This window comes from Vicugna pacos, chromosome 7, assembly GCF_048564905.1.
Source record: "Vicugna pacos chromosome 7, VicPac4, whole genome shotgun sequence".
Taxonomy (NCBI): Eukaryota; Metazoa; Chordata; class Mammalia; order Artiodactyla; family Camelidae; genus Vicugna; species Vicugna pacos.
This window is the reverse complement of record NC_132993.1, coordinates 25,496,913-25,509,443: the sequence shown is the minus strand read 5'-3', so window position 1 is coordinate 25,509,443 and position 12,531 is coordinate 25,496,913. Positions and strand designations below refer to the sequence as shown.

At 41.6% G+C, this 12,531-nt stretch overlaps 1 protein-coding gene across 8 annotated transcripts in view; it reads right to left on the bottom strand.

Annotated features, from left to right (window-relative positions):
* CADPS2 (calcium dependent secretion activator 2) overlaps positions 1 to 12,531 on the bottom strand; it is a 447,742-nt gene that overhangs the window by 77,349 nt on the left and 357,862 nt on the right. For all 8 annotated transcript variants that reach the window (XM_072964582.1, XM_072964580.1, XM_072964581.1 and 5 more), the window contains one exon: positions 3,177 to 3,280. In XM_072964582.1, coding sequence (XP_072820683.1) covers positions 3,177 to 3,280 — 104 coding nt within the window. The remainder of the gene's footprint in view (positions 1 to 3,176; positions 3,281 to 12,531) is intronic.

Below are 12,531 nucleotides of genomic sequence, written 5' to 3'. Positions count from 1 at the left end.
GCCTGCAGAGTCACCGACACCGTGGACAATGTTCTATTTAAAATATCATAGGAACCTTACATCAAGATTCTGCTGCAACAATAAATAACAAAGTGACAAACTGAGCTGCGCTCATACTGGTGTATTGCCTCTCTCTGCCCCTCCACGGGGGGAGGTTCCCAGCACTCCATCCCCGCGGCGGGGTCCCAGGCTATGCCAGGGGAGGAAGAGAATGACTTAAGGAGAGGAGCGTCTCCAGGCTTGCATTGTCATCACCCCTGCTGCATTTACATCCCTGCTACTTTGCCAAGTGTCAAACCCACCAGCAGAACCAGGACAAGACACCCATTCTGGCCACCCTACAATGCAGTTCCCTGGGAGGTGCTGAGTCTGGGGTCTGGCCTGAGTCTTCACCCAGTCAATGTCCGGCTGTGCACCTCTGGCAGGTTTTCTTACTGGGAAGATGGTGTGTGTGGTGGGGTGTGCTGGTGAGACCCTAAGGCATTCTGGTGGGCGTCTGGGACTCCTCACCTTTGTCGCAGTGAGTGGCCCTGGATGGACCATTGTTAGATCAGTTTGCCTAAATGCCTGGTCAGACCCAGTCTCCTCCTGGGAATGTGGAAGACAGCCTTAAAGATTTTCTGGAAAGGAGCTTAAACTGTCTTTCTCAAGAGGAAACACGGAGATCTGGAGGAAAAGCCTTGCTGGAGAGGTCAAGAGGCGTTCAAAGAGAAGGGAGGGCTTGTCTTAGAAGTAAGTTACTGTCTAAGATCTGAAGGATGGGAAACTTGCTTCACTGACAAGTTATTGAGGGACAGAAACAACCTCTTGGCCTTGGAAAGTGAACCACCCTGTGGAGGGGAGCAGTAGAAGAATGAGAGGAGCTGACACACGGCCACTCGAAGGGCTCTGAGGCAGACGCACTGACCTCCGCCAAGGGAGCCAGGCCAGCGGCTCTCTCATGCAGCAAAGAAAAGTCTAGCCTGAACATCCAGCAAAATCAAGATCAGTGTACAGTGCAGTCCACCAATTCACTCTGGAAGTGACTTTGGAATTGGACCAGTTCACTCCCCAGTATTGTTCAGAGATAAAGCTGGATTTTCTGGTTAAAAAAAGAAAAAAGGTGAAAAAACAGTAACAGATAAACCAAGACCAAAATGACAAAATCCTCTCAGCTGGCTTTTACTGAGATGGCCAGCAGTAATTATCCACGTAATTAGTAATAAGACATATTCACCGAAACAGTACAATAAAGATTAGCCCATTTCAAAAAACAGGATCTTTAATTCCAAGGAGAGGGAGAAAGTTGGTTTTAAAACTATAACCAAAGTCGGTTCTATCCTATTTTCATGTAAGAGAGTTATTCCATGCTAGAAAAATAGTGAAAACAATTTTACTCACCTCTCTTCCCTGAGGAATTCCAGGAATTTGGAAGCATTGTGGAATAAAGACACACCAGAGTGTCACAAAACATTTAAAAAAAGATCACTATAATAAATTTATATTTTGGCATACAGTTGAGTGATATTTATGAGTTTTGATTATCTCTGTTCAATAAAGTCAACTGTATTTTTGTGGATTAGAAAATAAGTAATACTTACATTTTAATTGTGCTTGGATACCTTATACTTTAACAAGCATGCAGTATAGTAGTTGCATGGAGCATCTAACAAGTATTAGTTACATTTAAAAGAGAGGAAACATTATTTTCCCTAGTAAAGCAGGAAAATTAAATGCCATTTTTGTGAAGTGCATGGGAGTATGAGATGTGCCTGTGTAGGTGAAATTGGATATCCAATTAGAATTTTTTTTTAATTCGAAAAGGTCTCATACTCTGATGATAATGCCTTTTAACAAAAGACAAAGCCAACACATACTTACATTTTATCATATAATCATTTTCATTGTAACATAGCGGTGGTACTAGCCTAGAAAAGCTCCTCCTGGGAATTCATTTCAAATGATTGAAGCAGCTGTTTCTTCAGTTTAAAATAAAATATCCATAACAAGTTCACACATGACAGATGTAAGGGAAAAACTAGATTCCGCAGTGTGAGCTAAAAGCAGATGTTTTGAATGATCATATTTATAACCAGATACAATAAATCTTAGTTACCTATAGTAAGGTTTCATGAATCTTTTATTTCTGAGAATTTGCTTAAAATGTACTTCCTGTAGTTTCTTATATTTTTGAGAACTAGGCTTCATTAGATATAAATACTCTGCGAATTTTTCTGTATCTGGCCTTTTTCATTCCTGCTCATTTTATGTGCTTCCTCAAAATTAAAAGTCCTGTTAGAGCATTGAAATGTATTACATTTATTCAATTCTACACATTTTCTCTATCTCCTTCAAAGTCAGAAAACTTATTTTTTTTAAAATAAATTCCTCGATATTAGAAAGCATGACACTTTCAAGACTCAGAATAAGCAGTTTGCCTGATGAAATACGGCTCTGTACCTTTAGTGAATGTTAATATATAATTAGAACTAGAACTTTAAAAAACCATTAAAAATGCAGGTTTAGTGAAAATTTAAAGAAAAGCTTGATGAAAAATGGGAAAGACTAGAGATATCAATCATACAGTTATGAACGTCTTCTATTTGATTTTGTTATCTTATAATTTATCACCACTTTTCCTTTCCCCACATTGTTTAACTTACATTTGTACACTAAAGCAATCGGGATGCAGGGGGAAAAGCAAGTGATCTGGCATCACAAGATAGGGTTCACGTTGGGCTCCAGGTTTGTGAGTTGTACACCTCTGGCAGATCTCATAAACTCTCCCCTGTTCTTTTATTTTTTTAAAATTTTTTTGGGGGGGAGGTAATTAGATTTATTTATTTACTTATTTATTTTTAGTGGAGGTACTGGGGATTGAACCCAGAACCTCATGTATGCTAACTAAGCACACGCTCTACCACCCTCCCTCTTTCCCCTGTGCTTCACAGCAAGACTGTTGCCAGGAATAGATACTAAATTTTATAATATATATATATACACATATATACACAATTCCTTTGTGATGTATAGGAGTTATATTTTCAGGAAATACACATATGATCTCAGTTTTCTACAGATAAATGGCCAGATGTGAATCAAAGGCTCCAGGCAAGCCACTTCTTCAGTGTTGTTCCCAAAGCCTTATAGAAAAGCACTACGCGTAGCTCTACATGACAGTTAAAACAAGTCATCACCTCTGCGTGATGCTCTTCGTTCTGCTGCAAGACTTCAATGCAGAGCTCTGCCAGATGAAGGACCTCTTCCAGCTTCCTAGCGGGAGTCGCCTGGTTCATGGTCTCTGTATTAAAAACAAGTCATAATAATGTTACCTTGAAAATAAAAAGCCAAGCAGATTCTAAGATGTGATGATGAGATCAGGGTGTTGACACAGAATGAGAAAGCAGATTTTTGAGAAGTAGGAGATGCGAGAACTACAAATGAATACGTTCTTTTAAAAAAAAATCAGTTCACCAGATTGCAGAAAATATTTCACCCACAAAGCGATCACAGGAGACTGCAAGTGCTTTGTCATTTAACATCCAAGAACTAACAGGTGCGTCAGCACATTAGATGCTCAACTTCTGCAACAGACAAGTTATAATTCTCCTCAAGGTCAGAAATACAAAACAAAGCAGACACCACAGTCTTCTCCTTCTCTCTGCGTTGTATTATCAATACAATACCATTCTCACCAGATGAGTCATTCCTGGCATTAGCGAAATCCATGCTTTTTTGCTATTATTTAAATTTCCAGCCTGAAATGTCTAAGGTTCATGTTGATCTTAAATTGAAGAAGTACAAAGTCACCTAAAGCAACTCTGACAGGCTGCAATTAACAGATTTCCTCCCTTCCTTCCCTGCCTTCCATCCCCTCCTCCAACCAGGGAGGGGTGGAGGGACATCGTTTAAAGCTGAAGGTTCTTTTGGCATTACAGCAAACTGGTATAGAAAGGCCAGGCCACAGTGAAGGGCAGCTACCTGAAATTTAGCAACAGAGAAGGCAAAGCAGTTGACTTTAGAGAGAAAATGAACTGGCAAGGTTGAGAGGTGCCCTGTGTAATGAAACTGGTTCAAAATTGAATGTGAAGAATAGAGTTTCCAATAAGGATATTAGAGATAACCACTGTCTTAGATTTATAGACTCTCTCTTTGCCCCTGTAAAGGGGTTGTAAGGAAGAGAAATAAAATTTTCAGATCAAGAGCTTTTTTTGTGGAACCTAAGGAGGCTTTTTTTGTTTTTTGTAATAGACCTATTCCTTCAACGCTTCTCTAAAACTTCAGCTCTAAATTTGGAAGACTTCCATTTGCTCTTAATTTGTTCCCAAGGGACATACAGTGATGCAGTGAAACATAGCTTATGGTTGGTGCTTTTTCATGAAACATTTATTGTAAGCTGCCTATAGGTCATGCATGTAGGGGTTTCCATCCCACAATCCTGGTACACATCCTGCTTAATTCCCCTGCAGGATGAAAGCCATTGCTGGTCTGTGACAGGGATCAAAGAGTAGGTTGATTCTTCAGGAAAATAGTCTGCTAAACACCACAGAGTTGAGTGTGCCTTCCATGTTTTTGCTGTGGGAAGCAGGAGGAAGCAGGAGGAAAATAGTCTGCTAAACACCACAGAGTTGAGTGTGCCTTCCATGTTTTTGCTGTGGGAAGCAGGAGGAAGTATAAGACATGTTCCCTGCTCTTAAACAACTCAGACTCCAAAAATCACCACAGCTAGAATCCTGAGACATCCACTCTCCGATCTTCCCTCTGTGTCATGAACACTTCAACGTCCTCAAACAAGGGTGAAGTCAAGGAGGCTCTTGACTTTGCATTATAGTCTCCTCCACTTGGGGGTAGCTCAAGCTATTACAGTCTGGTGAACAAGACAAGACCCTTAAGAAAAGTTTGGAAACAACGCAAAGCAAACAGAGGTCATGTGGGTTATATAAGCAGAGACTGCTGAGAACAGGTGGGTTTAGGGGAGGAATAAAAAGGACCCTTAGCAGGTCCTAAGGGAGAAATAAATGACCTAGGTTAGAAGAGGGTTTCTAGAAATGTTTGAGTGACAGAGATGTGGTTCCTTTTGGAGGAGGGTGATGAAGGTGGCTACAAATGATACCATTTATTGAGAGCCAATTATGTGCCAGGCAGTGCGAGGCACTTGCCATTTTCCTAACAGCTTTAAGTCCTTTGGTTATTTTTATTCATCAAAGTGGTAGATAAGAAAACGAGCTTGGATTGATAAATACAACAGCTAATACGTGGTAAAGGCAAGACCTGACTTCACGTGGGCTCTTCCCATCTCTGTCCCGTACTTGCCTGGTTGGACTACAGACGTGCTTAGGAATGATGAGTGATGAGCCTGAGGCTGGATCACAGCAGGCTTCAAGTAAGATGATAAATAGACTCGGTAACGATATCCTATAGGGAACATGGTGCAAAGGTTTCCCAGCCGGGCTTCAGAATAAATTAACTTTATTTGTGTATTTATTTATGTATCTGTGGTTGTGTAGAATGTGGAAGGACTGGTGAGGCTGTGCAGCACAAAGCCTGAAGGCCAGGTCTAGTAGGTTGGAGAACTATAGGAAGACGATGTTGAGAACAGAGAAGACGAGGAAGGTGCAGGGACACTATAAAGAAAGGGTTTGCAAGCCTTTGTGATTGACTAGAAATTGCAGTCCTGAGAGGAGAATGACCCAGAGGTTTGGAGACTGCATGGCTCCGAGGATGAAGACACATAGCTGATAAAACTACGACATGGGTCTTCAATGGGCCATCCCATATATTTTAGGACTAATTACCAGGGACATATAATTTAAAGCGAGTGAATTATTCTCAACTAAATAGAAAATTGTGCATTATAAAATCTGCATGTGGGGGAGTTAGGATATCTGGATCCTCTGTCTGGAAAGCTCCTACTCACCATTCTAGACGTGACTTTAACGCTACCTTAAGTGTGGGACCTTCTCAAAGTTCTGGGGCTGAGGGAGCTGCTCCTCTCTCTGAGTTCCTCTATTACAGGCTTATGAGCCTGTTACTAGACTGTGCCCAGACCAGTCAGAAACTGAGTCTCACAATCCTGTGCTCTCAATATCTTGAATAGACTTGGGGCCATGACAGGCACTTAATGAATGTTTACCGAGAACATGGTAGTATAATTGTGGGGAAAAAAGCACGTGAAAAATGGAATCAATACCCAAATTATTTCATTTAACTTTGTGTGGGATTGCAAATAGCTCTTCTGTCCCTAAGACACCTCGGGTGGACTAGACAGCAAGTCCACCAATGAAATGCAGCTGTAGTCCGAGGACGCTGCTCTAAAATTGATGATTGCTGTGTTCTTAAATTATTAGACAAAGAGTTTGGGGGAAAAGTTTTCAAATAATTTTGAATTTTCAAGAGCATATCACTTATATTCCTTAACTTGTCTTTTACAATTATTTTTATTATTTTTTTAGTTTTTAGGAGGGATAGGTAATTAAGTTTGTTTGTTTGCTTATTTATTTAATGGAGGTAGTGAGGATTGAACCCAGGACTTCCTGCCTGCTAAGCATGCGCTCTACCACTGAGCGATATACTCTCCTTCCCTTTAACTTTTCCATCTTTAGATTGAGGGTGTTGAATTAGGTTGAGGATTCTTAACCCAAGGTTAAGCATAGGAATAGGTTTTAGGGAGTCCTTGAACTCCTTAAAATTATATGCTAATTTTTGTGTATAAAGACCTTTCTGGGGAGTGAAGGATTATAACTTTCAGACTCTCGAAGTCTTCAAACATAAGGCAAACAAATGGTAAGAGTCACTGTACCATATCATCTCTACGATTCCTTCTAGTGAAGAAACTCTATGCTTCCTATAAATGTTGGGCTCTACCTGTATTGGATTATATTATTTAACATATTTATATGTTTGTGAATGTGTTTTTCATAAGGAAAGAGAAAGGCAACAAAACTGAATTGTTTTTATCACAGAGGAGGAACTTATTTTTCCTATATACTTTAGGTCATCATTTACTGAGTCCCTTTAAAACCATTCTGCAAGTTAAGGCATCAGGACCCTCATTTCCAGGTTAGGAAAAAGAGCTTGGAGAGTTTACAGAAGGTGTCCAAGGCTATACAGATACTGGCTGAGATGATTAAATTCTTACCCCTAATGTCATATAAGCAGCACTAATACAATGACTTGAATTCTTTTCCATTTTCAGTTCTATGAATAGGAACAGTACACACATATACACACATTCAACTGAATATATATATATTCAATAAAAACTTCTGAAATAGCTGGAAGTTTGAGTTTACAAAGTCACCATCCTTAGCCACGAGTATGCAATAATGGAAAAGAATCGCAGAAGCAACCTGAAAACCTATTTCTGTTTATGTGTGAATATGTCAAAACCAGCTTTCACATTGGACACTATCTCAAGGAAAAACTCAGAGAGCACCCTGTGTCCTATCGAAGCTTAAAAACAGTCTAAAACATTTTATTCTTTGTAGATGAAATTTACTGAGAGGATCAAAACTTTGTACTTGAACATAATGGCCACTCTAATGCTTTAAATAAACAGAATTTTTTATCAAGTACACTATGTATGCCATCTCTGGCTGTCACTCATTTGACTACAGCCAAGAAGTTTAATGCATTCTATAGTCAGACTCTATTAGATAACAAGGGTATCAATAGCTCCATTAAAGATCTGAACATTGTAAATATTTGAGAATTCCTCCTCAAAATGCCCACTTTCCCTCTTTTTGTAACGCCTCTACAGCATTACAGATTTCTCTGTATTCTTCAAGCTTTACACCAAGTTGCTGACGGCTGTAATACAACCCAAATAGTGACATTTAAAGCAAATATACCAGAAGCAGCAAGGCTTCTTGATGAATTTCAATGCATTGCTCTTGGCTAAGCTATTTCTTCATTTTGGAATGCTTTTACTTTTCTATGATAACATTTCTAGGCTTCTCAAAGCAATTCCTTTTAATTATACTTCAGTCCATTGAAGAAAAGATCTCACTGGAGAGAAGGTCGGGAGATGGGGAGATGTGAGAAGACAGCTTGACCACCATGCGTTGTTAGGCTTTAATTCTGCTCCCCTATTCAGGGAGAGTGCGTACTTCCAGCACACTCTCCTTGGCTGCCTCCCTCCCTTCCTGCACTGCCCGTCAAAGTCCCTTGTGGTGGATATATAATGATGCTCATTGTGAAGGTTGTAGGTGGACACGGGAGAAGACCAGTAAGATCATTTCAGTCTGTTTTTTTCTCCATAGAAGATACAGAGAAATTCGAAACGTATTGGACCTCAACTTTTAACAGACTGTTTGTATCTGTACTTGCAGCTAAACAAGAAATAGGATTCAAGATGGCATTGGATTGAAGGACTCCGGCAATAACGCCATTGCAATATGACCTTGTCTTCTCTCCCTTGCATCTAGGTCATGATAACCAGCTAGAGGACAACAGTAACAGTTCCTATATAAGCACTAAGGTGTCCTGCTGGTCCTTCAACATCCCCAGATTTTGTGGCTCTGAATTTGATTTAACAAACATATATTACATATACCATACCGTACTACTGAGGGGATACAATGGTGAACAGAACAATATTTCTGCCTTCAAAGAATTCATCTTTCTCTCTCCCTAATCAGTTTACAAAGTAAAGGGTAGTTACGTCTCATCTATTTTTGGTCAGTATGAGGAAGTTCTGTAATAAAAGCTCTGATAATGAATTAAATGCTCTCAGTATGCAAGAACAGGGTTCTTAGCTCACAAGAAATAGGATCAAAGATATGTCAGTAGAAGGCTTTAAATTGTGTATACTATCTGGAGTTCTTCAGAATCAAATTCTCTTAGTGGGTGTGTGTTTGAGTTCAGAAACTTCAGATCAGAGAAAGTTAGCAGCAGTCTGACACGGAAGTCTCCCGTATTTTTCCTCCTCTCATCTGAAGAAAAAGAACTCCCTCACCCTTCTGTTGCTTTTCCCTCCTTCTAAAGGACAAAAATCAGATGGGTGAGGAGAGAGCCCTGACCTTCAGGAGGTGACTGAGGTGGGGTTGCCAGGGGTCAGGGGTTATGGGGATGACTGCAGGTCCTGGGGAAGAAAAGAAAAACAAAGGCAAATAAAGAGGAAAGAGGGGGAGGAAATAGGGAAATGACCACTATCTTGAGAAAGGAGTTAAAGGAAGACCTACAGTCTGGAAGGAGTAAGGAGACGGGCAACATGAAGCATTCGCCTGGGACACTCTGTGCAGGCTCAAGCCAGCAGGCTTTGCCTTATGAGGTTTAACAGAACAAGGAAGTTGGACCAAGAGTGCAACATCTGAGTTCTCCCAGTTGAACCCCCAAAGGTTATTCAGTAGCCAGGACTGTCAGCACCCTCTCTGTGGACTGCTGGTTGAAAAACTTATCTACCCTCTGACCCCGCTGAGAAATGGTGGAATGGGACCCTCTGTCACCTGGTGTCCCTCCTCCACTGAAGTACATATGCCTGCTCCCTCCACCGTCCTCAACCCACAAAAACATAAGGCCACACCACATTACTCACACACACGCTGCACACTGCTGTGGGCACAGGCATGACCTGCACCATTTAGAGAGATGAGAAATGGTTCCATCTGAGCAACCACCTCCGTGTTCAGTGCCTTGTCCCATTCATACCCACCCCTTAGGCCAGCCTGGGCGCCTCACAGAGTTTCTAGTGGCTCCCTAGCCTGTCCTAATTTGAACCTTAATTCTCGTCCAGTGTCAGTGATCTCCTTCTTTGCATGATCCAGATCGAGGACTCCACTGGAAAGTGTAAATCTGACTGAGATTTTCTGACCCTTCCTCTAGCTCCAGGCACAGCCACCTGCGCTGAGTGAGACAGTGCCAGCGCCTGGGACAGCTCGGCTCCTGGGAGTCCTAATCCCGGCCAGATCTCAATACTCACGGGCCTTTGCATCCCAAGAGGGAGGGAGGGCAGGAGATCAAATACTTTCCCATTAAACAAAACAACCCTTTCCCCTCGAACCCGCCTGCCACTTTCTTGAGCGTTTGTGACTAGTTTAGGTGATTCTGGGGGCAACTCTCTCTGACTTAGTCTTTTAGTTGGGATAGTATATAACTTGCTGGCCTCAGAATCCAGGAGAGAGGTGGTTTCTAAAGTCAAACCCTCCTTCCCCAACTTGACCTAAACTTTCCCAGGATCTGACTCCCCAAGACTCGGCACTGGTGCAGAAGAATGCTGTATCACTGCCTCTCTCGGCTTGTCTGACTACAACCTATTAATAGGTCTCTGAGTGCCAGAGTGTATGTTGCTCTAGTCAATGAATGGAGCATCTTCAGTATTGCCCTGCGGTTCTCAGCTTCATCATGCACCAGCATCCCCTGGAGGGCTGGCCAAAACACAGACTGATGCTCCCCCCCAACCCCCGCCCCAGAGTTTTAGATTCAGTAGGTCTTGTGTGTGCAGCCAGAGAACTCGCATTTCTACCAAGTTCCCAGGAGATGCTGAAGATGCTGGTCTGAGAAATGCACTTTGAGAACTACCAGTGTTTATGAAAACCAAAGGTGACCTGTTTAAACTTTCACTTATTTCCTCCTTTACCTGAAATCAAGCTACATCTTTATACAAACTTCACTTCAGGAAAAAGAAAAAGGTGACCTCTCTGTAGAATCTGGACCCATTTTACCTTTCTGGAATGTTATCCCAGACAGGACAGGGTACAGATTTGAACAATCCTTGGATGAATGAAAACAATCCTGGATGTTATGGGCCTCTCTACAGCTGTTTGACATCCATGAGAATACCAATGCCACAGATGTTTGGAAACACTAGGTCTGTGGCCTCCTAATTCCAAGACTCCCTTTGGGGCCAACTTGCTTAATGACCCTGTCATTTAAAGCAACAGTTCCAGTTAATACCTCCTTGGAATTAACCATGCTAATGATACAGTGCTTCCGAATAATTGTCCTGTGGTCACAGTCTCATTAACTACTTTACCTGGATTGTCTTTTGCATCAATAAATTCATTTTTAAGGAAATGGTCAGCTATGAAACAAAGGAGAATTGGATCCTGGAGTCTAGGCAGCCAAACTGGATCCAGACTGAAGCAGTCTTCATAAGCCAACAGCAAGCGGTGACCCGCGAGTGACAGGCCATAAAAAGTCAGATACATGTGTGACGAGAATGTCAGTGACGCTTTGGGAAACTTCCTCGAGAAGGATTACGAAGGCACAGTCTTCTCTTAAGATCTTAAATTAAGATAGGATGGAGACGGAACTACAGAGAGAAGATTATTAGGACACACACACACAATTTAATACTATTTGGTTTAACATTTGTCACGAGCTTTTATAATTATGGGATTTGTAAGAGTGGGGAAGTTTAGATACCTGGGCTTGAGTTTTATTAAAGTTTCCACTTAATCTGTTTAAATCCTGGGACCCAGGCTCTCCTCAAGTTTGCAAAACAGGAAGATCTAAGATCTCACAGGACAAAAAAAATCTTGAAAGAGAAGGAAATTTTCTTATAATGCATCTTTAGCTCTGAAGACACGGCTGGCTATTCTGCCAGCTGGCTGTCCTACAGGGGCTTGTCTGAAGACTGGTCTTTATCCGTGATATCTCTGTCTGTCTCTCTCTCACACAGGTATACATTCAGCAGCTGAAGCCGAGAAATCATCCCCTCCCTGGTTTTATTGCTATGTATGTATGTTGATGTCTATATATATATTATATTTATTCCTCTCCAGTATAATTCAGGTCAGAATTTGAAAGCCATCAGAATAATCTCAATTAGAGTAACTGTCATATGAATACTAAATTATCATATAATTAAAGCTTACAGCATCCCAAATTTCATGCCTCCTCCTTGTCTACTAATTACATTTGCCTAAACAAACAGCCTCTCCAGGGTCATTTGTTACATTCCTGCATAAAGGGGGTGCCTTCACACCTCCATTCTCATTCTTCTCTTGCCCTTTAAACCCTTTTCTCCCCCCAGCCTCAAGGAGAAAGGCTGCCTGTGAACAATGAGGGACCAGACATGCAGGATCCATGGAGCCAGTGGGAGTGAGGATGGTTTGTTCAGAAATGGGCAGTGGGTTAGGTGGAAGGGACTCTGGAGACTTGCCAGCTGGGAGGCAAGCTGAAGAAGGAGGACGGAGAACTCTCCTGGACACAACCACCATAATATTGTTACGGAAACGACAGGCCAGCCAAGAAGCAAGCACCACTCGGAGGGTTGGAATACTCAGATGTATTACGCTGGCGGGCTCAGAGGGGCTTCTGCTCCGAAGCTCTGAGCACCTCCAAGACGTGCGCATGAGGTTTTATAGGGTAAAGTACAAGCTTGGGGTATTCGGCCAATAGGCATGGAACAGCTTTAGCAGCATCATTATCACAAAAGTGGAGGTGGGGAGGCAGCAAACCAACATTCCAAAGCCAGATATATATCTTTGAAAATCCAGCTGGCTAGCAAAAAAACATGAACAGCAAACCAACACTAATTAACTTAGATTCACAAGTTAGTCCAGCAGAACTCAGATCAGTATTCCGATACTTAGATTTGTGAGTTTTCTT